The 27,580-nt window shown below is 38.0% G+C and overlaps 8 protein-coding genes and 1 long non-coding RNA gene across 17 annotated transcripts; 4 read left to right on the forward strand and 5 right to left on the reverse strand.

Moving 5' to 3' along the window:
* Positions 1-205: 205 nt before the first annotated feature.
* On the reverse strand, positions 206-2,361 carry LOC124306256 (uncharacterized). 2 transcript variants are annotated; one of them, XR_006908566.1, is made up of 5 exons: positions 2,238-2,361; positions 1,937-2,091; positions 1,613-1,798; positions 713-1,435; positions 206-638 (listed from the first exon to the last, which is right to left on the reverse strand). It is a non-coding gene; the product is annotated as an uncharacterized LOC124306256 (long non-coding RNA). The 2 variants fall into 2 exon arrangements; XR_006908565.1 differs by lacking the exon at positions 206-638 and having other exon boundaries at positions 1,080-1,435; positions 1,875-2,091.
* On the forward strand, positions 940-5,247 carry LOC124306239 (excitatory amino acid transporter-like). 2 transcript variants are annotated; one of them, XM_046766700.1, is made up of 10 exons: positions 940-1,062; positions 1,408-1,493; positions 1,639-1,774; positions 1,896-2,094; positions 2,271-2,484; positions 2,558-2,848; positions 2,929-3,162; positions 3,238-3,432; positions 3,513-3,647; positions 4,720-5,247. In XM_046766700.1, exons 2-10 carry the CDS (start codon positions 1,429-1,431, stop codon positions 4,925-4,927), a joined length of 1,677 nt encoding a protein of 558 aa, XP_046622656.1. In that variant the 5' UTR covers positions 940-1,062; positions 1,408-1,428; the 3' UTR covers positions 4,928-5,247. The 2 variants fall into 2 exon arrangements, 1 of the variants encoding a protein (XP_046622656.1); XR_006908555.1 differs by lacking the exon at positions 940-1,062 and having other exon boundaries at positions 1,366-1,493; positions 3,513-3,718; positions 4,631-4,803.
* Positions 5,038-6,676, reverse strand: LOC124306254 (ER membrane protein complex subunit 6). Of its 3 annotated transcripts, none has more exons than XM_046766738.1 (5): positions 6,486-6,675; positions 6,083-6,243; positions 5,877-5,969; positions 5,419-5,462; positions 5,038-5,339 (listed from the first exon to the last, which is right to left on the reverse strand). In XM_046766738.1, exons 1-5 carry the CDS (start codon positions 6,523-6,525, stop codon positions 5,309-5,311), a joined length of 369 nt encoding a protein of 122 aa, XP_046622694.1. In that variant the 5' UTR covers positions 6,526-6,675; the 3' UTR covers positions 5,038-5,308. The 3 variants fall into 3 exon arrangements, with proteins under 3 accessions (XP_046622694.1, XP_046622695.1, XP_046622693.1); XM_046766739.1 differs by having other exon boundaries at positions 5,419-5,438; positions 6,486-6,666; XM_046766737.1 differs by lacking the exon at positions 5,419-5,462 and having other exon boundaries at positions 6,486-6,676.
* Positions 6,677-7,114: 438 nt separating this feature from the next.
* Positions 7,115-10,136, reverse strand: LOC124306246 (hsp90 co-chaperone Cdc37). Its single transcript, XM_046766714.1, has 5 exons — positions 9,916-10,136; positions 9,423-9,556; positions 8,844-9,291; positions 8,081-8,386; positions 7,115-7,857 (listed from the first exon to the last, which is right to left on the reverse strand). Exons 1-5 carry the CDS (start codon positions 9,946-9,948, stop codon positions 7,669-7,671), a joined length of 1,110 nt encoding a protein of 369 aa, XP_046622670.1. The 5' UTR covers positions 9,949-10,136; the 3' UTR covers positions 7,115-7,668.
* A 529-nt stretch (positions 10,137-10,665) lies between these two features.
* Positions 10,666-14,670, reverse strand: LOC124306241 (ero1-like protein). Its single transcript, XM_046766704.1, has 8 exons — positions 14,538-14,670; positions 13,882-14,085; positions 13,641-13,798; positions 13,331-13,516; positions 13,200-13,243; positions 12,658-13,009; positions 12,291-12,584; positions 10,666-12,223 (listed from the first exon to the last, which is right to left on the reverse strand). Exons 1-8 carry the CDS (start codon positions 14,646-14,648, stop codon positions 12,172-12,174), a joined length of 1,401 nt encoding a protein of 466 aa, XP_046622660.1. The 5' UTR covers positions 14,649-14,670; the 3' UTR covers positions 10,666-12,171.
* A 261-nt stretch (positions 14,671-14,931) lies between these two features.
* Positions 14,932-17,464, forward strand: LOC124306243 (protein arginine methyltransferase NDUFAF7, mitochondrial). Of its 2 annotated transcripts, XM_046766708.1 has the most exons (6): positions 14,932-15,014; positions 15,111-15,334; positions 15,448-15,555; positions 16,130-16,393; positions 16,472-16,591; positions 16,851-17,464. In XM_046766708.1, exons 1-6 carry the CDS (start codon positions 14,999-15,001, stop codon positions 17,358-17,360), a joined length of 1,242 nt encoding a protein of 413 aa, XP_046622664.1. In that variant the 5' UTR covers positions 14,932-14,998; the 3' UTR covers positions 17,361-17,464. The 2 variants fall into 2 exon arrangements, with proteins under 2 accessions (XP_046622664.1, XP_046622663.1); XM_046766707.1 differs by having other exon boundaries at positions 14,995-15,334.
* Positions 17,465-17,640: 176 nt separating this feature from the next.
* Positions 17,641-21,810, forward strand: LOC124306232 (regulator of nonsense transcripts 2). The gene is made up of 2 exons (XM_046766676.1): positions 17,641-17,814; positions 17,930-21,810. The coding sequence occupies exon 2, from the start codon at positions 17,977-17,979 to the stop codon at positions 21,475-21,477; it is 3,501 nt and encodes a 1,166-aa protein (XP_046622632.1). The 5' UTR covers positions 17,641-17,814; positions 17,930-17,976; the 3' UTR covers positions 21,478-21,810.
* A 174-nt stretch (positions 21,811-21,984) lies between these two features.
* On the reverse strand, positions 21,985-24,307 carry LOC124306250 (methylosome subunit pICln). Of its 3 annotated transcripts, none has more exons than XM_046766726.1 (6): positions 24,030-24,307; positions 23,523-23,649; positions 23,049-23,194; positions 22,735-22,911; positions 22,427-22,537; positions 21,985-22,326 (listed from the first exon to the last, which is right to left on the reverse strand). In XM_046766726.1, exons 2-6 carry the CDS (start codon positions 23,639-23,641, stop codon positions 22,238-22,240), a joined length of 642 nt encoding a protein of 213 aa, XP_046622682.1. In that variant the 5' UTR covers positions 23,642-23,649; positions 24,030-24,307; the 3' UTR covers positions 21,985-22,237. The 3 variants fall into 3 exon arrangements, with proteins under 3 accessions (XP_046622682.1, XP_046622684.1, XP_046622683.1); XM_046766728.1 differs by having other exon boundaries at positions 22,427-22,516; positions 24,030-24,305; XM_046766727.1 differs by lacking the exon at positions 24,030-24,307 and adding an exon at positions 23,756-23,926.
* A 196-nt stretch (positions 24,308-24,503) lies between these two features.
* On the forward strand, positions 24,504-25,878 carry LOC124306251 (adrenodoxin-like protein 1, mitochondrial). 2 transcript variants are annotated; one of them, XR_006908557.1, is made up of 4 exons: positions 24,504-24,707; positions 24,792-24,843; positions 24,960-25,287; positions 25,651-25,878. XR_006908557.1 is itself a non-coding variant. In XM_046766729.1 (4 exons), exons 1-4 carry the CDS (start codon positions 24,593-24,595, stop codon positions 25,752-25,754), a joined length of 519 nt encoding a protein of 172 aa, XP_046622685.1. In that variant the 5' UTR covers positions 24,504-24,592; the 3' UTR covers positions 25,755-25,878. The 2 variants fall into 2 exon arrangements, 1 of the variants encoding a protein (XP_046622685.1); XM_046766729.1 differs by having other exon boundaries at positions 24,960-25,207.
* Positions 25,879-27,580: the final 1,702 nt, after the last annotated feature.

Below are 27,580 nucleotides of genomic sequence, written 5' to 3' on the forward strand. Positions count from 1 at the left end.
TATAGAGCTAGACAGGATATTTACACACTATGTAATAAACGCGGCAACATGCTTTGCAATAATGTAGTCAATCACATGTACGATACGGAAATTTACGCATTACGCGTACCAATCGATACATTTCACTTGATAATGTTGAACAAATTTATGTATTTTATTTTATTTCAACAAGTATTATTGTTTTGATAGGAACTTATGATTATAGTATTTCGTAAAAAATTTAATTCGGACATAAATTTCAAGGATACACGTAATGTCACAAGAGTCGACGTCTTTCTTCAAAACTCTGCAGCTCTTACCTATCATTAACAACTTGTGCAGTGCAATAGAACAGATACGAATATGCATACATTAGCAACTATAGACGCTTGAAGAGCAATCTTTCAATTCCACGAGTTTAGCACATATAAAGAGAAACGCTTTGCAAGCGTGCCAATGTAAAGGACCACTTGGTCGCATCAATTGAGACAAAGAGGATGGAATAACGGTGATATTATAGCTAATGAATAACTATTGTGATCATGGTTCGTACTGATGTAGATCGTCCTAAAATGATTTAAAAAAAAATATTGTCTCTAAGAAATAAGAATTCCGAAAGCCTCCAGAGTCCGCAGAAGATGCGTCGTTTTAGACCATTCCTGAAAAGGCAGGTGATAAGCCGATGCGTATTTATATTCGCAAAACGAATTCCTGAGAGACCGAAGCTTATTACAGTGCAGCTTTGGTGAAGACTGTGAATACCTCGTCCGGCAGGGAAAAGAGGGATAGCAGGTGGCCGGGAACTCTTCGCGATGAGCACCGACTTCCTGCAGTGATTCCCGTCGTTTATCTGGTGTATGAATTCCCCTTACCCAGTCCAACCACCGGCTCTTCTCCTACTATAATCAGACCCTGGTTGGGGAGTGCATTATTCAGTCAGTGATAAACTTAAACAGTGCGAAGAAATTCTAGATGTTAGTAACAAGGATTGTGCTCTAGTTTGGGTAACAGTTCAACATAAGTGGAGAAGAATTTAATACCATTCCAAATTACCAAGACCTGATTGTTCTGTACGACCACCAGGTATTTTTTGCCTTTGCGTTAAAGTACTTGACTGCCAATCAAAGTGTCGAGTAACCCATTTGCGTTGCAAATAAAATTAATATCCAGCTCATGGAAGAACTGGTTCCACTTGCGTGGGTAACCAGTAGCGACTATTTCTTGTTCTCCGATCATTTGAGCGTACTATTCGCCACTTCAAAAGATTATTGTTATACTGCTGTAGTTTGAAGTTTGTGTTCTTTGGCTCAGAATTTATGATAAGTTTTTACCGATTGAAGAAGAGCCGAAATGTTCGTCCCAGCAATATTTGTCATCACAGAATTAGTAGCAATGATTTCCAAATCTCGTTAAACCATCGAATTAAAGCAGGTTTAAAACTACGCTGTCATGACATCTGTGGAAATAGAGAACAACGGTGACCCAAAAAATGATAACGCAGAGAATAAGACTGTGTAAGTGACACAAAAATATCTTTACTTCAGTCTAATTGCAGGAAATCAATTCGTATATTTACTATTCTGCATAGTCTCTTCTTTCTTCAAGACGACTTTTATGCATTGTATATACATACCGTGTGTAACTATTACGTGGTTTTAGACCCCATATCAGAGACATCGAAGTACAGACGAAGAGCACCGAGGACGATTTACAAAATAATTACTGCGACGACACAGACAGTGGTGGCAATGATCGACGTGAATCCGGACGAGGACCTCTCGACAGGTTGCAAGTGGTAAGTACTGATATTCTGCACCATCTATGAGACGCGGCAAAAAATTTATTATTTCAATGATAGTCCGACAACTTGCAGTGCATGTTTGAGGCTTCTTTACCTCTTTTTTTCAATTACGCAGGTAGTGGAATGGACTAGCAAAAACATGCTCCTGGTCCTTACCATTGCTGGAATCCTGTTCGGCCTTGCATTTGGATTTCTCGGCCGCTTGGCTAATTTTTCACCGCCGTCTATAATGATTGTTAGTTTTCCAGGAGAGATTTTGATGAGACTTCTGAAGATGTTCATTTTGCCATTGATAGTATCGTCGCTGATAGCTGGTAACAGATACATCGTAAATATAATTTTCGTTTTCAAACAAAACACCAATTTTACTGCGACTCTTGATAATTTTCACTTGCACAAATCATGCTCTCAGACAGTCTTTTAAAATATTTTCAACTCAATAGATAACAGAATACACATGCATAGGTACTTGGTAATCATTATCCTGTAGGTATGGCCCAACTCGATGCCAAGAGTTCTGGACGAATGGGTTTTAGAGTGCTATCCTATTACATGGGTACGACTTTCCTGGCCACAATTGTTGGCATAGTAATGGTCCTGATGATAAATCCAGGCGATCCCAGCATCAGAACCAGTATTCCAAAGCTAGAGGCTAATGTCGTGACTAAAATATCAACCCTGGATGCTATATTGGATATATTGAGGTAAATAACATCATTAAATTGACAATATGTAAGTCAACATCTGTAATCACATTTGCTAAATATAAAAATGTAGGAATATGGTGCCGGAGAACCTCATACAAGCTTGCTTCCAACAAGCGCAGACAATTTACAAAGAAGAAAGTTCCATGATTTTTGATCCGCATCTAAAAAAGAAGTTTGGCAAGAATCGCGTATTCAAGCCAACATTGGTGTACAGGGATGGTACTAACGTTATGGGAATGATAATGTTCTGCCTTGCATTTGGGCTTCTCGCTGGTCAGATGGGAGCTAAGGGTCGGCTAATGGTAGATTTCTTTGTTGTCCTCAATGAGATAACAATGAAACTAGTGGGGGCTGTTATGTGGTGAGACAGGTGTATCAAACTGCTGATAGTTACTGTAGATTTACCAATTAAGAATAGTGTAAATGATTATGATGTGGCAGGTACTCGCCATTCGGTATCGCGTGTCTCATAGCTGGGAAAATCATGTCGATAGAGAATTTATCAGCAACAGCAGAGATGCTCGGTCTCTACATGGCCACAGTTATCGTGGCTCTGATAATACATGCAGTAGTCACACTTCCACTGATATTTTGGTTGTTTACACGCTCCAATCCAGCTGTGTTCTTCCGGGGTATGATGCAAGCGTGGGTCACAGCACTTGGAACAGCATCCAGGTATAGAATAAGACCTCACTTTACACTGCGCCTGTACTTATTCTGCATAATTATCTGCGGTCTTTGTTTTCACAGCGCAGCAACACTGCCTGTGACGTTTCGCTGTCTGGAGGAAAACAACAAAATTGATCCAAGAGTCACTCGGTTCGTGGTATCTGTAGGCGCCACTGTCAACATGGATGGCACGGCACTGTACGAAGCTGTGGCCGCGATATTCATCGCACAAATGAATGGCATCCCATTAGGTATGGGGGAAATAATCACAGTGAGGTGCGTTGGAAATTTAATTCATTTATAAGTGTATTTTTATTCACTGACTGACGTGTGACCAATCTTGTGAAAATTTCCAGCATAACGGCAACTTTAGCAAGTGTTGGTGCTGCGAGTATACCCAGTTCTGCCTTGATAACAATGCTCCTCGTCCTTACAGCCCTCGGGCTACCAACCGATGACGTATCTCTGCTCTTTACCGTCGACTGGATACTGTAAGTCCAAAGCCTAGAAAAATAAACTGATACAGGGTGGCCACTCAATTCTGCTCACGGAATTCCCTGACATTTCTCAGTTTTCCCTGACTAAAATCATTATTTTTCCCTAACATTTTGATGCACAATTTGTGCAGAAATCACTAAAAACTATATTAACCTAGGTAAAGTATGGTCAAATATATTAAAGTTTAAAAGTTTTTAAAAGTTGTTCGTTCCGTTCATTATGATTTTTGAAAGTTGACAAAAAATGAAAATTTCCATTTGCTTGGTCTTGTTAAGTATATATTTAAGAAGGGGCTCCAAGAAGCGAAATATTTTTAGAGCTATTATTTGAACATTTATGCTGTTTGCAATGAAAATCGAGGTTCGAAGAATTATGACTAATTAACGAATGTGTAACTTTTTGAAAAATAGACTTAAAATTTTTTTTCCAACGGGACATTTTTCTTTTAAGCGTTAAGAATACACCACAATTTATCAAAATTTTTAAATTGATATTTAATACAGCAAAACAATTATTTTATGCGGTGTACTCTCTAGACGCAGCGCGTCTATGCCGTAACAGCTGCGCAGAGCCCTATGTTCAGCGTTAAATTAAAATTACCAATACTGAAGATGGAATCCCAGATGCTTGTACTTTTTTATTGGAAATTTCCTCCTCTTTAAGAATCTTTTTAAAATTTTCGCTAGCGCTTTTACTTTTTGAGTTATTGCCAAAAACCTGAGGCTTCGTTTTTTCTAGACTATTAGGCGTCGGTGAACTTGCGTCTCCACACGTAATGACGGCCATAGATAAATCAAACCGATGTCTGCTCGTACTACTGAATTCATGTGACAATCAACAACTAAGCTTATAATCGTCAATAAGAAGAGTAGAAAAATTGTGGCGATGCGGTGATAGCATCTCAATTTTATGGACAAAGCTTTTGAAATCCGTGAGTTCTATAAAAAGTCCCTGATCAACCAAAAAATTCCCTGACATTTCCCGGTTTTCCAGACGGGTGGCCACCCTGTGATATAACAGGGTTCAAAGCAATATTCATATCACTCTCTGTTATTGCAATTAAAGGGATCGAATAAGGACATCCATCAATGTCCTGGGTGATGGTTATGGTGCAGGAATCGTTTACCATCTCAGTAAGACGGAACTGGAGAAAATGGATGTGGAGAGAAAATTGGACAACCTTGAAACTGGAATTTCTCCGGGAACCGAAGAAATTTTTTCCTCCAAAGGTTTACTCCTCGATTCTGCAGGAAGTGTGGAGATCCATATGTAAATTAATCAATATTACATTAGCGATAAAATTCTCTTTCAAGTATATAGTATTATAGAAACAGATAACGAGATCTTTAACTTCCCTAATTAATTATCTTCCAAAATCAAAGATTTCGCATAGTACTTTGGTTTATTGCATGCACCCTGTACAAAATTCACATGAGCATCAAGAATTTCTAATTGTGTTAACATTAAGTTCGTCGTATACTTGATACTCAGGTGTAAGCGACACCAGTCCTAAGTAGGTGAAGAGTAACGGTGTAAATACATTTAAATGTGAAAACATTTACAATAAAAAATTACACTTATTATAAATAATAATTGCAATTTGTTGCACAGTTGTGAATTTCAGCAAGTTTCAAATACTGAGTATTCCCTCCCCTCAGTAGACATGCACCATGCCGAAAAGGAATCTACATTATGTAGTTAAGAATCGTATTACCAATTTAATACTCGTATGAGATACTGGAATGATTTAACTTAAAAGGATACGTCCAGAACAACACGTACGTCTGTAACAGCAACAGTTGAACCAGCTATATTAAGGAAACTAATTACAATTGATTGATGGTATTGACATCAAATTATGAAAATTTATAATATCAGGGCTGGCAGCAAGTGACGACTCTCAGAAAGATTCTCTCCGATAATATGAGAAAATTGGATAGTCTTTATCTTAATAGGCCGATTGTTATACTATACTCTAAATTTCTATCAAATTCATGAGCTGCAAAGTATGGAATAAAATGAAGAAAATTTACAAACACGTACAGTTTTTACAATTATCTGAAGTAACATGAGATTCATCCCACTCACTCATTGAATTATACAGTGCATAATTTAAATGAAATTTCAAAGAATACCTAAAATTTTGAAATAAAAAAAAAATATGGAATGCAAGTAAATACGACTTGCGACCAGCTCTGTGAGTCACATAGTGTAAAGGATACAAATAGCCCACCAAAAAATCCATTTGTTAGCAAACTTTGTCTACTTATGAAATACTTTTTCCATTGCCCACCAGTTTTCATCATAAGCAGCGCCTGTGAAAATAAACGTAAAAACACACGGTGTTAAAAGAGATTTATGAATACATTGTAAATACAGCGACGAGTACAAGGTTCAAAGGAATTCAATAAGAGCGACTGTATCTTACCCATAACCCGACTACAGCGAATATATAAAATCCAAAACCATAGAGTCCAGTCAGACCCAAGAGTCCAGCCGTACTTCCAGATAACGCAGCCATGGATATCCTGCAGTATTCGACGACAGCTGAATTATTTCTAACCGCTCCCTCACTGTAAGCGACCACCTCTGAAATAAAGATTTGTCACAGTAACTATCACGTGACAGTATTATTGCAAAATATGTCGAACATAATGTAACGATTTGAACAAATTGTATCAAGTTGTCACATAAGTTCCGCTATGACAGATCATGACATGAAACAGTATGTGGCAAAAAACAAACATAACCTACATACATAATCTATGCATTTCGTTAGTCCTCGCTTTTCAATGGTCTGATTGTTCATTGTAAGGACGTGGATCACTTACCGCCGGTTTTTTCTTGCTTTGTTCTTACTTTCGTAGACATGATAAGGCTTCCTCAAATTGCGGTTTGAAAAGAAAAAATTTACAATTCACTCCGACGCTTAACCCCAACACACAGGCATGCACACGTAACACCACACACACGCACGCGTCTCCTTTAATGTTTCACTCGCGGTCTTATAGCAGGTCTGGGTACTCCAAGCCCCTTCCTATGTAACGCAGCGTGACCGTCTTGAGCCTGTGTTTCTCAATTTGTGCACCAAAGAACGGAGCGCTGCAATCTCCGAGGCCGGTGTATGCGTACTAAGTAGTCCTCTCCTTCACTAGCGCTAGCGGCGAAAATTCACAATATCGGCTTCATTTTCGAGCACCGTTTTACAGCCGGAGTGCCCAGACTGACTGTAAGACCGTGGTTTTACTCTATCAGAACCACTGGGCAGCGATGGCTACTCAGAATTTTTTTTATCCCACGAACCAGTGATTTTAGGCTCGCTGATTGGTTAAAAAGTAGTTTCCTTGACGAATGGTCAAAATTTTGTCAATTAATTTGTAAGTTTTTTCAATTCAATTGATAGGCCACTATTCTATATTTTGAATCTAAGTATTCATTAAAGGATAAGATGTTGCACTTTAAGAATCGGCATGTATTTACAGGGTTTATTATTTTCTAATTTTATACAGAGTAGAATGACACTGAAATCTCCCCTGTCAGTCATATTGTTCTTGAAATTGTGAATCGTTGAAGCGTCGACGATGAATGTAATATGTAGCAGCTATGGCGGCAGCAACATTAACAACAACAATGACAATAATCATAATAATCATTTTTTTTCACTTGTAAGGATAAAAAAAAACGGCAGTTTTACAGCAAAAAGACATTATACGCAATGGAGAATGTCTAGTTTACTTTTCGTCTTGAATTTGACGTAACACCACTGTATTGTCAGTTCTTCCAATAAATCAGAACAATAATCTCAAAGACTCTTTTCATATGATCTGACTGACATTTAGTCAACATGACCAATATGATTATTATTCTTCTGCAACGAATGATCAGTTTTTCGACAAAACAGCAACATAAGTAATACCCAGTTATGTAATACATTACAATTGAGTATAAGTGCATGTTGTATTGAACGAAAAATAATTCGAGTAATAATTTTTCGTCAATTTATGCTAAATATTATTATTCAGGGTCTGGAGTTCCGATGGCTTCTTCTTCTTCCTGTTGTTCTTTAGCAGCCTTTGCATCTGGGACCCATAGTCCGCTATCGATGCATCGTTTCATGTGGTATCTTGCTTCCTCTTCTGGCATTGATGCTATCGTCTGTTGCAACAACGGTATATCCTGTGCCTCAAAGCACTTTTGTAAGGCCTGAAATACAGAGTGAGAGCTCAGCAAGATCCTGAGAGCTGATTATACAAACAGTAACTTTGTAAGAGAAAATTGCGAACAACAGTCAGCAATTAAGAATAATTAGTAGATAAACAGGTAGGGGAGAAGATAATTGAGACCAGTCAGCAATCAGCAATAAGTAGTAGATAAACAAGTAGGGGAGGTTTCAAACACGGGGTAGATATGGAGTTTAAACACCAACCTCAGGAAGTTCTTGAAACACTTGGACCGGATCTAGACCTCCAGGACCAAGGCGACTCTTTCTTTCTTCCTCTTCGGCTTCTTTTAGTGCCTCAGCTACTTTTTCTGCCGCTCTCTTGCGAATCCTTTCCTTAAAGGACTTCAGTTCGTCATCAAAGGAATTTTTATATTCAACCTCAGCGATTTGTATACGACTGAAGAAAGATCCGACACAGGCACGTGGGTCGACATCTAGCTGCTTGGAGAGTTCAAGAATATACTGCATGCAAATGCACTGGTGAGCTACATGCTCCATTAGGTCGTGTTTCTGCAACAATAGGAATAAATTCATAGGTAATAAGTTCACAAACAAGAAGCAGCGATTTTAGTTTTTATAAGCCAGAAAACAAATGAGGAAAAGATCCTGAGAATTTCACCTCACACGTGTATTTCAGGAGAAAAATTGACAAAATCGCTAATAACGATACAGTCATAGCACAAACTTGTGTTTTTTCCGATTTGACTGTATGGGACTCTACGAGTATTTTGACTTGTGGATAATGGATTAACTTTCTACTCAAATGGTAACGTGACATCTATATCGGCATATTATCATTTCTTCATTTTCTTTCTTTAACTGTACTAATCATAAGGTAAAATAAATTCTATAGAATGTTTCATTTTTGGCCATCGTGAATAACTATGCGATTTAAAGAATTTGAAACAGTCTACAAATTTAAGATACAAGAATTTGTTATAAATCGACATTTTTTGTGTATACAAACCTCTTCCATTTCCAAGTTGATACACCAAATGACCAAGTAATTCGCCGTATTTTCGCAAACCAAATCTGGGTGGTCCTGGAGATATTTCTTACTATCGTCATACCTCCGCAGCATACCAAATTCCTTCAAAGTTTTTTCATTACGCTTAACAAACTGCTTCATCCTGTTCTCTTTCTCTTCATCTGGCAAGTTACTCTCATCTTCCTTTCTAGCTGGCTTTGTATTTATCACCGTCTTTGTAAAACCTGGTTGGGCAATTGTATCCACATTCCAAGGTTGTAACTTTTCCTTCTTCTTTAATTCTTCTTCCTTGTGCAATATTTCAGACTCTTTCATTTTAAGCTCTTCCAATGCCTTTTTAACAGATGTCAGGTCTTGCTGGTCCTTTTCCTCACCCTTTTCTACCTTGCTCAACTTTTCCTCCGCCTCTTTCAACTTTCGCGCAATTCTGCAACACGTGTATCATTTTTCACAATATTTTTCATACACCTTTAAACATGCCTAAGTTTTCAACAGGAATGGACAAATCAAACCATTCTATGTAATTTGACAAGTCTTACTAGCAGGAAACTGTCTTACTCCTCTTTTTCTCTTTCATGCTTCTCCTGTTCTGCTCTTTGTTCCTGCATCCTTTCCAATCTAGCCTGATGCCGCCACCTAAACAGTGACGGAGTATCGATATTGGGATGGGTGTCATCTTCGTCATCAGATATCTAAGAAATACGAAAGAATTATAAGTAGGTATAACGAACAAAGCTCGGCAAAATAATTTTATAATTCACTTTTTGTTCATTCAACAAAAAATTCACTTATAATCTAATTCATGTACACGCAAGAAGTGTAAATATCATTTAATTGTCAAATTCAAAGCTAGGAAACTGGTGAAAGGGCTTGAATTTTGTGCTTCGATAAGAATTGCGCGATGGAAAATTCCTGACTCAATAAACCGATATTGGCAAACATCGCATTTATCTAAGATTCAGATTCGCATCTGCGGTTTCTCGAACCTTCCAAGATTCTCTTGTCCGCTCGGCCTCGTCTACTGGAGCCTTTGAATTACGATAAGACTCACCTCTATGTTTTTCCACTTGCTGTAATCGACCATTGTTGTGTTTTACAGGAGTGGTGCGGAACAGGTCTTCTGCCTCGTACTGTTGGTTAGGAAATTTGACAATTGTCAGGTGATACCGGTTTCTGGTAAACGCTGGTAACTGCTACTTGCACAGCCTCCGGATCTAAGCGTGCAAGCAAAATGCCAATGCCATACAATGCCAAGCATTCCAGGTAGATCACGCGACGCGAGCGGCCTCCGTCGGATACGTATAGCAAAGTATCCACGAAATAGAGTACAATCAAGATGGCGCTGCGGAAAAGTTTCACATTTAAAAAAAAAGCGCTCATCAGATTGACTCTGATTACTTATTTACGCCATTCTGATTACTTGTTGAACACTATTTGTCGCTTTTTGGTGGACACTTTTTTAATTGACAATCCACATGAGACACTTCTTACCTCTAGCCTTCATAGAGATTGTTGACTGAGGATATATAATCTTCAGTCAATGATAGAGATTACATAAGATCACTGAAATCATGATAGACTGAAATATAATGATACTGGAACGCTTAATGCGATGGTGGGGGTTTCGGACCACAGAATTCTTTTGTAATATTTATCAGGTTCCACCGAGTAGTAGTCGAGTACTCACAAAAGTACGAGAAAACATCCGATATTGATACAGATACGTAATTGAAAAAGAGAAGAAAAACTGAATTTCCTAATGACTAAAAATACGTAAATAAACAGAAGATTGAAGCATGCATTGATCATAAATAATGTTATATTGTTTCAATATTTTTTCATTATAAATTATTTACATAATTTTAAATTGCAATAAATATTTCACTTTGTTCGACTATAATATATATAACAATATGCAATGCCAAAGTTTCCATCTACTCTTGAAGCATAACGCAGGCAGAAAGGTTTACTAAATTATTGTAAACGTCTTGCATAAATTCTTAAAAATATGTGTATACCAAATAATAAACGACTGCACCATAGCGTTAATAAATGAACTGTGCTCATAATAGATTGGTACAAATTCTTTAAGTTTCGTTCAAATATTGTATTGTATAATATGTATACAACAATAAAAATTCTCGACTTATCAATGTTTTGAAATATACAGAGATATATCGTTGTTACTTATAGTCTTAATTATGAAATTCCGTTGAAACTAGGTTGGTTAAAATATGGAATTTTATAATTTTAAGAGCCGCCTTTTCACATTGTCTGTTCCATCATATGCATGTAATATTGATAGTCATTGATGTAGCTATATCAGCCATTTTCCCGCCTTCACAGAATGTTTCATATTTGTTCAGAGATCAGATCGGGCTTTGATATTACAATTATACTACATATACTGTTCATGGAATAAATCATTCGTTATGAATAATAACTTTTCCGAGCGAAAGAAAAGATATATGCGTTGAGCCTACTATTTGGAAATTGGATAGTTATAAACGGTAAGAATATACATTGTATAATACACCGATAATCATTACGCCTATTATACCCACTGGAGGAAAGTATGTATCACAGACAGTAGAGATAGATTATTTTACAGATACATCATGCTTTCATTCATTGTCAGTGAAACAGTAACATAAGAAATAGAATGCTCATGTCTGACGTTTCCTGTTACCCATTCAACTTATTACAGGACCTATATCTCTTTTGTTCCTACTTCTGAATAGTGATGTTTATTTCCCCAAACACTTTCATTGGTAAAAGAAACGGAACTTAGGAATAATCATAAAAATATTGCAGAGAGCTTCAATTGATTCAATTTGTAGAGATAAGATTTCTCGTCGTTAAATTATTATAACTCTCTCGCATCCAACGTTTCGCGTTCTGGATCGTAATTTTCTGTAAAATCAAAAACCACCGGAGCTTTCAAGCTACAACAGTCTCAAATACGATTCGAATTGTGCGTGTCATTACCGTTGGTAAATTTCTTAAACTCTACTTTTTACACCCGCATATCGCATTTTCTCGCTTGCAACAAATTCGAGATATATTTACTTAAAAAGCGTTATAACAAAATTGAACTCTATGAACGTTGACTACAGGAATGCCACTCCGTGTGAAACAAATGTTACACCTGATCAAATTAACGTATTTTTTGTGACTGTAATGTGTACTTAATATGTATAATTCAAAGCTATACCGACATTATTATGAATATTATATAACCTACGTGTGATGTTTAAGTCTGAAAAAAAGCCAATAAAAATATTCACTCCTCAACGTCATCATTGTGCTATCTCATCATTTGTCGGAACATTTCCAGTTCGAAAACACTGTCAGACAACCTATAAATTATTCAATATTTAATGACTTGAATTTTGGATTCAAAACAAAAATAGATATCATACCGACCTTCCAAAAGCGTTGATCAATGCAACAATTTCACTTCTCTCAAGATAAAACTGTTGCTTTGTAATATCATCCAATGTTGGTTCCCATCTATCAAACTTTCCAGAAAATAATATTTTCAATGCCGTTCCCAATCCATGGATCTGCAACTTTCCCCAGAGTTTGCACTTGTCGCAACCAACGCAGTCCATAATCCTTGATATATTTCTGAAATGTTGTCTAAACTCTTCTTTCAACGCTTTATCCTGTGCTCCTCCATTGAACATAACACTTTCGTTGAAGTGATCAGGAAATGACCTGAAAATATTCTAAAATGTATCAAAATATTGAGCTCGTTATAAGCAAAAACGAAACACATGTGCGTATTTACCTTACAACATTCAAGAAATCATGAACAGCCAATCTGGTATCGCGATCATCCTCGTCATTACCAGTATAATATTCTTCTCTCAATAAATAGGGCGCAGCCTTCGCCAATGCTCTTAATTCAAGCAGATAAATGAAATACAAATTTTTCAGCCAAGTTGGTCCTTCGCCTCCAGTTGTTTCCGGAGAGAATCTCCTCTGTAGTTCCGACAAATTTGGACCCCATTGAGCACCAGCTGACACAGTTTCCAAACTATCCTTTTCTGACAATAAATACTTGGAGCACAGGTGAATGTTGATGCTCGAGTGTAACCCTGATACAACTCTATAGAAGACTCTCTTCTCTAAGCACATTCCTGTAATATGTAATATTTTGGTGTTACTCATATAATTTGTGTATAAACTCAAATAGAATACAAGGTCATCCCATTCCGTGAAAAATAATCAATGAATTATGTCCATCAGAGTCAATATCTTAAAATCTTATCCAAAGGATGATGGGGAGATAAGATATGTAAAAATGTCTGGTTTCTCAATGAAATTTACCGTTCATTTTTGATTGTACAAAGTTGCGAGTAGACTTCTCTGGCCTAGAAATAATTAATGGCTGTTATAATATACATCCAAAAACGTAAGGATAAAAGTTTCAAAAACTCAGAAATTTCAAAAATAATTACCTGAAGCAATTTTCCATATAGATACTTCTCCATATTCTATGAGCACTTGGGCCCCTATAGCCTGTATACCTTTCAGGATTTAGCAACAAATCAACATATTCACCAGGACTTGTTTCACTCACACAGAAATTATCGACAGCGTCGTCGTGCTTTTGCCACATTTCAAATTCCTCATAATTTTTTACACTAGAACGAAATAACGTAATTAACCGTACATCTATTATTTGAGCTAAACCTGTTATCAAACTGTGAGTTAGTACGGTATTTTTAACATTTTGCAAGAATTGGTTCATCATAACTACCCCTTTACCTAATCGTCGTGTTTAAATATCCAAGCTCTTTGTTATAGTCTTGAGAACTTCTTTCGCAGTCTTCTAGCGGTCTAGGAGCACTGTACTTATCGGCTGGATTTTCGTTGTAATGATTATGCCTAGATACATCTCCTTTCAGTCCAGCTGGTATATCTTCCTGTAAAAAAATTCTCAATTACATTGAAATATTTATGTGTAACAGATAAATACATAATTGATTGAATAATTTACTACACTTACATCTTGGCATGGTTCTACATGACAGTAGCGTATCGCACATCTGCTGTCATCTGACCAGAAAGGACATTCTTGTTTCAAGTTGACTTTGTAAAATCTGAAGTAATCCTTAACCAATAGACTCCTTAACCTCGGATATATTTTCATATTATTGAAATGATCGACTGTATCCACGCTGCAGCTACAGTCATCTATGGATCCTTTGAGCTACCAAGGCAACGGTAACAAGATAAAATAATACTGACACTGTTTTCAAATTTTCTCATCATACTGTACAAAAGCAGAGGTTACAAACATACAGACTATAGGCAGGCAAGTGAAGAAATGTTTGTACGGACTTCAAAATTATGACGATAATTGTAATTTTGTTCCTCTAATGCTCTATAATGCTCGTCAAAGGATGACAATGATCATAATAATAACAACAATAACGGGAACTATTGAAGACAATAATAATAAGAAATTGAAACGTCGAATCGATCGCTCGTTGGTAGCGTGAAAAGCTGCGTAAACATTACTGTTGTTATTTTTTGATTGCGTAATCGAGATAGTACTCTGGAAATTCATTCAGTTGACATCTGTTGTTTTGGGGTTATGTTAACGAGGTCACATATTTGTCAGGTCAAGATCAAGGACGATGCCTGGAATGATATTCTCACCTTACAGAAACATTGGTCATCGTTATCATTGCTTGTCCCGAAGTAATTAGCGTCGACACCGAACGTTGGGAATAAGAACAAAATAACGATCACTGGATTTGACAGCCACATTGTGCTGCCACAACACTGATTTATCTACACGTTCGATGAAATGAAATGAATCTACAAAGAATCTGCGACGGTTGAATACTGAACGCGATTGTCGCAAGTGATGCCTTCTTAACCGACGTGGGATTTCCTCGTGACTAACCTCAACCGCACATCACGTAGTGCAACATACTGAGAAATCGCGTAATCTTCGAAAGTTCGCAAGACGTGTATGTTTCGTTAACGACGTGAGGCGGTGCGCGTAGGGCACGATAACGTTCTTTGAAATCGAAACGGGGAGGTTTAAATTTGTTGTACCGGGATAGGTTTCACTTTTCCCGTAGAAAAAAATATCAGCATCGCAGCCGCGTGACATGTTCCCGGTGTCGTGTAAGCAATTTATTGGTTCCCCGAAAATAGTACGACACTTGGTAGACCGTTATTGCACTACCGATCGTACCTATCAATTGGCATCTGTTTTGAAAGGTCGCTACGTTTCGACCGGTACTAAGGATGATCCTCAAAAGGAGAAGTCGATTTTATATAGGCATCTTTACTCCCGAATATTGGCCGGCGGGCCCATAACCATAGCTGAATATATGAGGGAAGTTTTGACCTCTCCAAGTGCTGGATATTACATGAATAAAGACGTTTTTGGCACTGAAGGTGACTTCACTACTTCCCCAGAAATCAGCCAGCTATTTGGAGAGGTAATCCTGATGGCCTACAAAAGCAATAAACGATCATCGCTAACCCTTTCATCAATTGTTGTTTTTATTATTATTAGATATGCAGTATTGATTAATCTTAGACATTTCGATAGATGATTGCTGTCTGGTCTGTAAACGAATGGAGAAAAATAAGCAACCAATCTGTGCAGCTGGTGGAATTAGGTCCGGGGCGAGGAACCTTATCAAAAGATATACTTAGGGTGTGTCAAAAGATCTCATTAGTCCAAGGCTCACCTTTGTTCGTTTAGTTCAGATACACTAAAACCAAAAAAAAAAAATTAGCTTTGAGGCTTATAATTTTTACTTCGAAATATTGCCCACTCTGCCAGACAACCAAATTACCTGAAATTTGCAAAACTTATCCAAAATGCTGTATGTAGGCCCGAAGAGTTACGAATCAAAACTCAAACATGTATTTAATCTATCTGGTCGTAATGGTTTATGCATGATAAGTTTCAAGTGATTGTATGAATTTCTAATAAGTTAAATGCATAGATTTTCAGCTCTTCAGCTGACTGGAACAGTATAAGAAATATTTCAATGCTAACTTCACTTACCAGTCTATATTTAATCTTTAAACTTTAATTTTGAACCTAATGCTTTCTGGTATTAGTTTTATCTATGTTGATTAAACTTTTTGCACGGTTCTATGGACTTGTTGACTATCTTGCATGCATTTTATTAGCTGGTCTCACTTTTATTGAGCATATAGCGAAGCAAGGGCCTTCCTCTCTCTTGTAGTATTGCTGACAGATAGGTGTTTCTGTCGTTCAGGTTTACCACAAACTGGGATTATCCTCCAGAGTTTCATTACATTTGGTAGAGGTCAGCCCAACACTGTCTGACCTGCAAGCAAAGAATTTATGCAAAACATATGAAGAAATTGACAATGACAAATGTCAGTCTTATTACAAACATGGCACAACAGAGGATGGTGTCACAGTGTTCTGGTATCGAACCATCCACGATGTTCCTTCTGGTTTCAGCATCATAATTGCACAGGAATTTTTCGACGCTATGCCCATACATAAGTTTCAGGTGAACTAATCTGAGCGTGAAGATAGAATTTCCAGCTTCTTAGCTGCCAATTTAAAACATTGCTCCTTCCTTTTTTAGAAAACAAACGAGGGATGGAGAGAAATTTTAATCGACATCCATCCAGAGTCGAAAGAGACTGAAAAATTTCGCTATGTCTTGTCTAGGTCAGCTACTCCGAATACCAAGTTTTACATCTCTGTAAGCATTAGTGAGCATAGGAAATATCTAAGTTTCTAAAACAAATGAAGATAAGTTACATTTGATGATGAATAAGGTTTAAAGTCTGTTGTTTGCTGTCCGAATAAGTATGTGTGAAACAGTTATTACAAATTTGAAACATCTAAATGAGATACGCAATTTTAAATATAACCGTTGTTGAAAATTCTAGCACATATGACGTATACATGTAAAATTACGTGATTTATGTCACTAATTTATATGCATCAATTTTTTTTAGGAACACGAACCCAGGGATCACATCGAAACAAGCCCGCAAACCGCCGTAATTATAGATTATATTGCAAATTTTCTCATAGGAAACGGAGGATTCGCGCTTATTGCTGACTACGGTCATAACGGAGATCGAACAGACACGTTTCGAGCTTTCCGTAATCACAAGCAGCAGGATCCACTCACGAATCCAGGAACAGCTGACTTGACTGCAGACGTTGACTTCTCACTGCTGAGGAGAATAGCATGTCAAAATAATCGTCTGATATCATTTGGCCCTGTCACCCAGAGACATTTTTTAAAACAGCTTGGTATCGACACCAGGCTGATTATGCTGTTGAAGAAAGCATCCGACGACAGTACCAGAAAAGCATTAATTTCGGGATACAGTATGATTACAGACGAAGACAAAATGGGAAACTGTTTCAAGTTCTTGTCTCTGTTCCCCTCAGTGTTGAAAGATAATTTGAATAAGTGGCCTGTGGCAGGTTTTCAAGCAATTCACACACCGGAGTAGAATAGTTGAAAATTATATATTGTTAGAAATTGTTTACTCTCAAGATTTTCTGTAAATATTTTGTACTTTAGAGCGTTGTTTTCGTGTACATGAAAATAAGAATAAACTTCATCGCTGAGAGCAAAACTTGTATTTCGTGTTCCGTCGACAATATTCGAATATTTTGGTCTACAAGGATTGAATTGACGCGCGCAGTTTTGTCGTTTAGCGCCATCGTTGAGCCGCTGGCGGAAGCTTTTATTTTTCGTAGGGAGCACATTGCACAAATGCGCTATGGCGCGTCGTATCCTGGTCGTATTTAAAAGTCTGTGGTCGTATCTAACCATAGAATTGATAAAAACAAATCAAGAACGCAGAGTCAACAACGACGTGGTGGGTAGTTATGTATAATTTTATTTTACTGTAAAGTCCATGGATTGAAGATCGACCAGGAGTTTAGTGTCGTTAAAACGAGGTACAGGCTTGTAGCTGAACTGTGTCAATTCCTTATAGACTATAATCTTGTCAAACAAACCTAACCTCTTTTCTATCTTCTAACTAAAATTCAATAAATGATTTGTTACAAACAGAACATCGTAAAACACTTCTGTCCGGAAGACAACAGGAGACCGTGGCGATGTCAGAGATTCAAAATGACAGTCAAGAGGCGGAAAAAGTATCACCCGATGTGTCAGAGGTGGACAAGGAGTTTCTGATGGAATATATTAGGGAAGCGGAACAGCGTTTCTCAACAAAGGAAAAGATCCGATTAGCAAACCTAAATGTGTCCCGTCCGCCTGATTCGCATTTCAGCAAACTGGATTCCAGCTTGAAGAAAAATACTACATTTGTCAAAAAGCTCAAGAACTTTTGTACGGCTCAGCTGGATACCGTCCTTAAAGATATGAGCAATTTGAATTTAACGAAATATATAAGCGAAGTGGCGACAGCTCTTGTAGAGGCTAAATTGAAAATGACTGATGTCGCGCCAGCTGTGAAGGTTTGCAGTTACCTGCACCAGAATTATGCCGAATTTGGCGCTCATTTCTTTGAGAATTGGCAGAGGATATTGAGTTTCAAAGTCGGTGACAAGATTCCAAATCCTAGCAAGCTAAGGGTAGATTTAAGATTTTACGCTGAGTTAGTCAATGCTGGCATATTTACGCACAAGCAGGGTCTTCCGCTTTTGGGCAGCGTGCTCACCGTACTCATTAATATGGACAAAGAAGACCACAACAACGTAACGATAATTTTGAGTTTTTGCCGTCACTGTGGTGAGGACTATGCGGGTCTGGTACCAAGAAAAATAAGAGAGTTGTCTGAGCTATGGCCAGGCGAGCCTTTGCCCAAAAGCAGACTACTGTCTGCCGACAAGCAGCAGAATGTTCGAACACTACTACGGGACTATTACAACTCTCTGTGCAAACATCTACTCAAGGAACACAAAGAACTTCAGGCATTCGAAAAACAGAATCGAAAGATACTGCAGACCAGAGGTGAATTGAGCTCAGAGAGGAAAGAAAAGTTGGAAACTCTGCAGGTATCCTATGAGCGTTTGTTCAATGGCGTGCAAAGCTTTTCAGAAACATTAGACGAAAGCATGCCTGAACTGCCAGTCGACATGGAGGTTAAAACAGAAGCAGAAGAGTCTTTTAAGATGACCTGTGACGGTGAGGATAGCGGCACAACAACAGAAGATATGTGGGGCGATGAGGAGACTAAGAGATTTTACGAAGTATTCCCAGACCTCACCGTATTTTTGCCTGGTTCTTATTCAAAAGAAGTACCTGTGCTTAAACCTGACGAAAATCAACTAACAGAAGAGGCTCTGGACGAGGAATTGGTGCTGGAAGAACTCGAGGACACAGACAAAGTTGCCGAAGAGCCAGAGGCAGAGGTTGAAGAGACACACGTCACGAATATCAGCAACAAAATATTATTGGACGCGTTTCTGACTCACCTTCCCAATTGTGTTAATAGAGAAATGATTGACAATGCAGCTGTTGATTTCCTTATGAATTTAAACACGAAGCACAATAGAAAGAAACTCATTAAGGCCCTGTTTGGTGTGTCCAGAATTCGGCTAGATTTGCTGCCCTTCTACTCACGGCTTGCCGGCATCCTTTATCCAGTTATGCCAGACGTCGCTAATGACCTCTGTCTAATGCTCAAGCAAGATTTTAAGTACCACGTTAGAAAGAAAGACCAGATCAACATTGAGTCAAAAATAAAAGTTGTTCGTTACATCGGTGAGCTTGTTAAGTTCAAACTGTACTCAAAAATTGAGGCACTTTACTGTCTTAAAGTACTATTGCACGATTTCACTCATCACCATGTTGAAATGGCTTGCAATCTATTAGAGACGTGCGGGAGGTTCTTATTTTGTTCCCCAGACTCTCATCAGCGCACAAAAATTTACCTGGAACAAATGATGCGAAAAAAGGCGGTTACTGCTTTGGATTCGCGTTACGTAACGATAATCGAGAACGCTTACTACTTTGTTAATCCACCCGAGTCGACTGGCGGTATTGCAAAAAAAGAAAGACCACCTATGCACGAGTTTATTAGAAAACTACTTTATCAGGATCTGTCCAAGGCAAATACTGACAAGGTATTGAGACTAATGAGAAAACTGGACTGGGAGGATGACAATATTTCTACGTATGCTATTAAATGCCTTGTAGCCGCCCATAATGTAAAGTACCTGAACATAAGGTGCGTTGGTAGTTTACTAGCAGGTTTGGTGGCGCATTATGAGGCTGTTGGCCCTTACGTTGTAGATGGCGTTCTGGAAGACATAAGGCTGTGCATGGAGGTAAATTTGCCAAAGTATAACCAACGTCGTATTGCAATGGTCAAGTACCTCGGGGAATTATACAATTATCGCCTAGTCGAGAGCGGCGACATCTTCCGCACTCTCTACCTGCTCATAACTTTCGGCGTTTCTACAGATCATACAGTACCTACGCTCCTTGATCCGCCTGAGCATTTGTTCAGAATCCGTTTGGTCTGCACGCTCCTGGAAACATGTGGTCAATACTTTAGTGGTGGTTCTAGTAAGAAGAAACTGGATTATTTCCTAATATTCTTCCAGCATTACTACTGGTTCAAGCGTAGCGATCCTGTATGGACCGTCGAAAATCCATTTCCAGTCAGCGTCGATTATATGTATCGTGACACACTGACAATGCTTAGGCCGAAGATGCAGTTGTTCCAAGGTTTCAAAGAGGCCCGTTGTGCTGTAGATGAATTGCGCAACACCTTGTACCCAAGTCTCGCCAGAATTGAAGTAAAGGAGGACGAACAGTATTCAGGTGAACCACGCGCATCTGACAGCAATAATGAATCTGAAGCAATGGGAGCTATACCAGAGGTCGATGAGGAAGTGACGACACCTACGCCAATAGCTTCAGGTAACGGAAGTGGAGATGCCAAAGGTATACTCGCAGAACTGCACTTCGATGAAAGTGAAGAGTATTCTGAAGCACAGTCGGAAGATGACTGGGCAACAGATGGTTACAGAGAAGGTAATCATGGTACACAGGAAAATACTCAAGGGGAGTTCAGTCTATCGGCAGGCGTGAGTGAGGGGGTTGTTATGGACCCCTCAGAATTAGATGCTGCGCTACCAATGGCGCCAAGGCGGGTTGGCTGCCCAGAAGATGACGATTTTCTTTCGGCCCTTGACAAAATGGTGTCTGACAATATCCAGGACCGGATGCGTGACTCGGTGAAGCCACAACAGGTTGATATATCTGTGCCACTCCATGTCAAGAGCACAAAAAAGACGTATGAACAATTACGTGAAGGACCGTCGGACAATACGACTGTGGACTTTGTACTCATGCTTAGGAAAGGTAATAAGCAGCAGTATAAAAATCTTGCTGTTCCTGTGTCTTCCGAACTCGCTATGAATCTCAGGAATCGGGAACAAGAACAGAAAGAAGAAAAGGAGAGGGTGAAGAGATTGACACTAAATATTACCGAAAGACAGGAGGAAGAGGATTATCAAGAGACTATAAATCAAGGCACTAGACCTGTTACCGTTAATCTGAACAGAGAACGTCGACAAAAGTACAATCACCCAAAGGGTGCGCCGGATGCTGATCTTATTTTTGGGCCCAAAAAAATTCGATGAGCAGGAAATAGTGTAACCTCGGCAAGGTATATTGTAATGATAACACTTGATATGGTTTCTTATGCCTGTGGTAGCCATACTACCTGTGATGATTTTTATGCTATATGCATAAGTGGTTACACACACACACGTTACGCGAGTACATCAAATGTTTAAGTATACAAAATAATGTACGCTGTTCTACAGACCTCAAATTCAAACGGAGATGTATTTCCAAGTGGGATCGTTCGATTGAAACCTTTCGACCCCAGCTTTACACATCCATTACCATTAGGTATACGTGTAAACTCGGCATGCGCCGTTAATTGAGAAATAAACGTTCCAACGTTAAAATTACGTACAATAATTCGCATGCCTAACATCACATATTCCATCAACCATTTCCGACACACGATAGATAGTTACAATAATCTTAGATTGTCATTTTTACACAAGGTATACTTCTCCATCTAAAATCTCATTTCCATTAATCGCGTTAATGCGCAATGACAAAAATCAAATGCAATATTATATCTATATTTATATACCTATATTTTTTACCATAGGAATAGTTATCATGTACAAAATGAATATGAATATAAAGTCGAGCGCTTTGTGTCTTAGCTGACAGAAATTTACTTCAGAGTATGGTGATTCGGTAAGCTTATAGCATTATGTCTACAACGCGCATGAAAATAAACTGCACGAACAAAGAGATATAGTGACGATTGACGCACGTTTTAGTTGACAGCAGAGAGTAGAATTTAATACCACCAACTACCTAAGGGTCTTCTTCAGCATCTTCAAACTGGCCTGCTTCAATATCCATGGCTTCGTCTGTATCTGCACCGTTCTGATTATATGCTTCATCTGGAAAATTACCATGCCAATTGAATGGTTACAGGGCCAGCATCTAGATAGCAAATTGTATTCAATCTAACCATTCAACAAAAACAGAGAGAAATCATACCCGATGCCAATATGTATGGCATAGCGTCTGTTTCAGCTTCCCAACATTTGAAAACATCGTCCTCAGCATCCTCATAGATATCCTCTTCAGCTGTGAAGTTTTTGTTCATTTCTATTCATTATAATTGTTTCTGTAACTTATAACTTGGAATTGAAATCTATAGGGTTCTGTAGCAGAGTTAGAAATAAATAAATTTGGTCAATTTGCGTGAAAAAAAAGGTGCATTATACCTCCAAGGTAGAATACAACAGTAATTGAAGTAAAGTCAAAAGGATTGTCATGAATTTGAGGCATGACCATTTAGATACCTTGAGGATCAGGGTGAAGTGCTTGGCACTGGCTCATCGCTTGAAACATGGCATCCAAGCTATTTGAATTTTCTGGAACGAATCTCATTTCAGTCATTGGAGTTTCCGATTCATCGTCGTCGTCCTTTTCATCGTTGCCTTCAGATCGGGCATCTATAGGCAGCAATTCTTGCATATCTGTTGATACAGCATGACACAGACATACAGAGATATTTGTCCAAAATTTGAGTTAAGAAATACAAAAAAATCCTCAATCATCAACCGCAAGTATAGCACATGTATAAGGGAAAAAAGTATCCTCGTTTTTCATTTACCTGCAGGGTCTAATTTTGCATCTACCATGACATAAAGGTATTGGTGAGGATGTAGTTGTTGGTCCCTTGATATAGCATGCAGCGATATATTAGGATATTCCAATGAAAATCCTTGACCAGTCGTCCCACTAACCCATGATAGTAGGCTGAGAAAGTAAGATTACTTATAACACAGCCAATCCATGCTGCATATGGGTTCTAACCGTTGCTCTTGCGAGCCACTAGTTTGAAACATCAAATAAAGGGAGAGTCGTGTTCTTCACTACCGATACTCTTATTTTTATCGTGTCATCTATTTTAATTTGCAAAAAATTAATTCAAAGTTTGTACTGTAGAGATTCTACGCTGACTATACTAATTCTATAATCAGTATTACACCAAAATATAATATAATCTGAAAATTATTACACGAATAAAATTTAGTGTAGATCACTGCCAATCTAGGTCAACAGTATGATAAAAACGGCATATTACCTTTCTGTCACATACAGTGTACCCTTTCCAACTTCTCTGTCATTTACGTACAACGTAGTGTCAGGCTCTTCGTGTCTAACACCTTCTTGCGGCAGTAGAAAATTGATCAGCACGACCATTTTACAATCTGCAAAATAACACCACAAATTACACCTATTCTACGTTATCATTATTGTAAATTAGAAGAAGTTAATTATTATAGGTTAGCGTTCAGGAGTCGAAGGGAATCCTACAACTTTGGGCGACTTGATTGATATCCGTAGCTGTATGACTGATCAGCAATTACGGAATCAAGAGCATTTGCTTTTCGTCGTGGGCAGCTGGGAAAATGGTTCTGAGTCAAAAACTTTTAAATCCACATTTTTCTTTTGAAAATATGTATCGCTCGAATGAATGCAGTACTTTAGTACCCTGTCGTTTCTCGGTCCAAGATTCAAACACGTCGCGCAACGAATGCAAGTCTGTCCGTGATAATAATGTAATAATTACCGAACTGATCGATCTTACCTCGTTTTACCTGCCCTTGACGTATGTACGGTACTTTCCTCCGCAAGTATCTCTTGCCGTTAATCGAGAAGAATAAGAATCACGGAAAGTATCGCAAGCGCTCGAAGCGCGGATCGTTCACTGCAGTTTTTCGGCCTGGTACATACACCCGGTGCACCCCTCGAGGGAGAAAATTTGACTCCGTCCCGCCTTTCTCTCTACCTTTTACCCTCGCGCAGAAAAGCAATAGAGATTTTGACACTGCGTCGCCGGGTTTTCTCAACCCTCTAGCTACGCTGCATACCCGTGGAGCTTATGTATATATCTCGGTCTGCGTCGTGATTGGCTGAGCGCGCTCACTCAACCAATCACGGCGCAAAACGAGAACCGACGTGCTCAGCGGAGTAGGTGCTGCACCCTAGTACCCAGACCTCGTATTCATTTTGTAAACACAACTTGAAACTCCTTCTGCACACGTATGTAACATGATGCATACATTATACACACACTGTCGCAACCTCGTGTGAATTGACAAGTCGCCGCTAAGTATTCTGTTTTGTTCTTGCAAAAGCTACCCGACCGAAATGACAGTGTCTTTGCCAAACCTTTTGTCGAGGTTCTTAGTAAAGAGATTATTGTTTTCGTCAAGCTATTATCGTCCAAAAATGTTTTCCCAGCTTGACATGCACACAACTGAGCGTAAGTCGCAGATCACGATTTCACGACCATTCTAACCTCTCAACGGAACTTCATAATGTGTCTATGCCATTTTCTCCTTTAAAGGACTAGGTCACGGAGAATACGAATATCAGGATCCTACATCGGAGGACCAAGTGTAGGTTATTACATTCAAGTTGCCCGATTTACAGTCAACTTCTTAAATTTTCGATCAAGTCCTGTTCTTACTGTTTTGAAAAGCCGGATAGAAATTCTGCCTCTCTTATTTCGCAGCGTCAACGTGGTGTACATTACTAAACATGGAGAAAGGATACCAGTCAGAGGAAAAGTTGGTGACAATGTATTGTACTTGGCGCACAGGCATGGAATTGAAATGGAAGGTGCATGCGAAGCTTCCTTGGCCTGTACTACTTGTCATGTCTACGTAAATTCTGATCATCGGGAAAAATTACCCACAGCAGAAGACAAGGAAGAAGATTTATTAGACCTGGCTCCATTTCTGAAAGAAAATTCCAGATTGGGTAGGCTTTGGCAGTAAACGAAATTAAGATATCCAGAGTGGACAGAAAAATTCCTTTACAGTAACACTCTTCAAATTGAGGTACCTTATTTAAAGAGAATCTTGCGATCAAAATGAAATTCGCGGAAGTCATGCCGGATTGCCCCGGTTACTTTTAATAACAGTTGGCTTCCTTCACTCCCTTCTTAAACATGAATATTGGAAATTGATATCGGATTACATCCGATTTTCACCACTGTACAAAGTTTCAGTTAAAAAGAGTTACATTTGCTGAGATAAAAAAGAAATGTTCCTAATATAATAATTAACTTCCATGTTATATATACCCCATTTTTTGGATTAATTTTTGATTCTAGGATATTTCTAGGATTTGTTTGTAGCCACTGTCAGACTCCTCCAATAGATGAGCTAAATAGATACTTTACTACTTTTTCATTCTTTCAGGATGTCAAATAATTCTGACTAAAGAATTAAATGGATTAGAACTTGAACTTCCAAAAGCTACAAGAAATTTTTATGTAGATGGTCACACTCCAACACCCCATTAAAAAAAAAGGGAAGAATTGAATCTCCTACATGTTCAGAATCCCGCTTGTAGCCACATCATAATGTATTGTATATATAATATATTGTACATATAATGTATAATAAAAACCTTACCTTTTTTGATAATTGATGCAATCATTCTCATTCTGACGACGATTTAGTGTTTCTACAGAGCACAGTAAACTTTACAGATGCACAAAGCATCACATTGACGGAAAAAAAAGAAACATACTCTTACAAAGTCACATCATAGTTTCACAGTTCTACTTTTTGTCCTTTTGACATTGCAAGTTTTACGTTTTGATTGCTCACTCACGTCTTTTTTGCTGTTTTTACAATATCGTTTGTGATACCCAAAATAATTTCATTTTTTATTCCGTTTACGATTGTTGATATTGACTGCATTACTACCTTTTACATATCGAGCTTGGGTAATCAGGAATATAATGTTAAAGTCTGAATCAGTTTCTCGGTACAGTAGTTATTTTTTTTTTTTATCTCGGATTATAATACATATCTCTCCAATTACAATGATACAAGATTTAAACATTTACGATATAATGAGTTAATGAATTAAAGTAATTTGATTTTTCAATATTACATATTTTCTCTTCCTCTTTTTGCCTTACGTGTCAGACAAACTCATTGAGTCGAGTTCGTTGTGTAAATATATATATATACATACAATATACGTATGTACGTGTATATATGTATTTTTTTTTTACATACATACATATATAAATACATATGCATAAGGTGAAAATTTGTCACGATACAAGTAAGAGTTGTAGAAACTCTTATGTAATTTATCATAACTTCATCACATCTCCTGATTCTTCCAACATGCTACCCAATGTTCCATGGTGAACTTATAGGCGTACATGTTTTTACATTTAGTACGCATATTTTCACCAACAAACCAATCGTACTTGTGTTCTGTGTGTATAATTATGTGTGTGTGCGTACAAGCGTGTGTAAATACACGACGCACATAATCGTACTCATTTACTTATTTTGGGTTTATAATATTATTGTTATTATCATCTTATGACCTACAATATTTGTTTTTATATTATTTATACTTTTCATGCTGATACGAATGATCAACGCGATCATGGACACATTGTAATACTTTTGCAAGACATTCGTCAACTTCCTCTTCTGCACTCATCCTCTCATTCTCACTCTTTCTCATCCAACAATTGAACAATAACTTATGAATTAAACGCATCATTCACTCAAACGCATTTTCTCCTACAATTGCTGCCGCACATTTAGAGATGATTACACGCGTATCCTCATTTGGTAAGAATCATCACAATTACGGATGCATTGGGGATAATATAGCTTTGTACTTGTTTGTAATTTAAAGAAAAAAAGACAAATCTTTCAACATTAAATAGCAGTCGTATATATATGTACATACATATATATATACAAACACACGCATATATGTGTTCGTGTGTATGGTATACATATATTATAAATGTAATAGTATGTCCATTAAAACGTATGCGTTGCCAGTTGTAATTGCAACGGAGGTTGCGATCGGCCTAACCAGTCGACCAATCAATAATTTATTGTGTTATCATCATGCCGTTCGTATCAGAATCACAAAAATTTGGATAACGAACGATTAGAAAATTACATCGTATTTACATTCTCCATCAGATCATGTCAACACTGCCGACAATGATCAACGACTCAACCCTTTATTTTAGAATTTTAAAGACAATTATTTAAATTCTAACGTCGCTGCGCAGCATTGCAATTCTAATAACTTTTCGTGCGATATTCACATTCTCTGTCGCAAAGTTGGCAGGCAATA

Source organism: Neodiprion virginianus, chromosome 5 (genome assembly GCF_021901495.1).
Source record: "Neodiprion virginianus isolate iyNeoVirg1 chromosome 5, iyNeoVirg1.1, whole genome shotgun sequence".
Taxonomy (NCBI): Eukaryota; Metazoa; Arthropoda; class Insecta; order Hymenoptera; family Diprionidae; genus Neodiprion; species Neodiprion virginianus.

Bases quoted from the DNA above. Each gene is read 5' to 3' on its own strand.
- LOC124306239 (XM_046766700.1), top strand. From the start codon at position 1,429: ATGACATCTGTGGAAATAGAGAACAACGGTGACCCAAAAAATGATAAC. The intron at 2,849-2,928 runs GTGAGACAGGTG...ATGATGTGGCAG, and splicing joins CTAGTGGGGGCTGTTATGTG to GTACTCGCCATTCGGTATCG. The intron at 3,433-3,512 runs GTGCGTTGGAAA...GAAAATTTCCAG, and splicing joins GGGGAAATAATCACAGTGAG to CATAACGGCAACTTTAGCAA.
- LOC124306254 (XM_046766737.1), bottom strand. From the start codon at position 6,525: ATGTCTACGAAAGTAAGAACAAAGCAAGAAAAAACCGGCG. The intron at 5,970-6,082 runs GTAAGATACAGT...TTATTTTCACAG, and splicing joins TCGCTGTAGTCGGGTTATGG to GCGCTGCTTATGATGAAAAC. The intron at 5,340-5,876 runs GTATCCTTTACA...TACATAATGTAG, and splicing joins GATTTTTTGGTGGGCTATTT to ATTCCTTTTCGGCATGGTGC.
- LOC124306246 (XM_046766714.1), bottom strand. From the start codon at position 9,948: ATGGTCGATTACAGCAAGTGGAAAAACATAGAG. The intron at 9,557-9,915 runs GTGAGTCTTATC...CGTATTTCTTAG, and splicing joins GCAAGTGGAAAAACATAGAG to ATATCTGATGACGAAGATGA. The intron at 7,858-8,080 runs GTTGGTGTTTAA...TCTGTATTTCAG, and splicing joins TGTTTCAAGAACTTCCTGAG to GCCTTACAAAAGTGCTTTGA.
- LOC124306241 (XM_046766704.1), bottom strand. From the start codon at position 14,648: ATGTGGCTGTCAAATCCAGTGATCGTTATTTTGTTCTTATTCCCAACG. The intron at 13,517-13,640 runs GTAAAGGGGTAG...ATTTCGTTCTAG, and splicing joins TATTTAAACACGACGATTAG to TGTAAAAAATTATGAGGAAT. The intron at 12,224-12,290 runs GTCGGTATGATA...AATAATTTATAG, and splicing joins TTGATCAACGCTTTTGGAAG to GTTGTCTGACAGTGTTTTCG.
- LOC124306243 (XM_046766707.1), top strand. From the start codon at position 14,999: ATGTTCCCGGTGTCGTGTAAGCAATTTATTGGTTCCCCGAAAATAGTA. The intron at 15,335-15,447 runs GTAATCCTGATG...ACATTTCGATAG, and splicing joins TCAGCCAGCTATTTGGAGAG to ATGATTGCTGTCTGGTCTGT. The intron at 16,394-16,471 runs GTGAACTAATCT...TTCCTTTTTTAG, and splicing joins TGCCCATACATAAGTTTCAG to AAAACAAACGAGGGATGGAG.
- LOC124306232 (XM_046766676.1), top strand. From the start codon at position 17,977: ATGTCAGAGATTCAAAATGACAGTCAAGAGGCGGAAAAAGTATCACCC.
- LOC124306250 (XM_046766726.1), bottom strand. From the start codon at position 23,641: ATGGTCGTGCTGATCAATTTTCTACTGCCGCAAGAAGGTGTTAGACAC. The intron at 23,195-23,522 runs GTAATATGCCGT...TTACTTTCTCAG, and splicing joins ACACTGTATGTGACAGAAAG to CCTACTATCATGGGTTAGTG. The intron at 22,912-23,048 runs GTAAATGAAAAA...CTGTATCAACAG, and splicing joins TGCAAAATTAGACCCTGCAG to ATATGCAAGAATTGCTGCCT.
- LOC124306251 (XM_046766729.1), top strand. From the start codon at position 24,593: ATGACAGTGTCTTTGCCAAACCTTTTGTCGAGGTTCTTAGTAAAGAGA. The intron at 24,708-24,791 runs GTAAGTCGCAGA...TCTCCTTTAAAG, and splicing joins TGACATGCACACAACTGAGC to GACTAGGTCACGGAGAATAC. The intron at 24,844-24,959 runs GTAGGTTATTAC...CTTATTTCGCAG, and splicing joins CCTACATCGGAGGACCAAGT to CGTCAACGTGGTGTACATTA.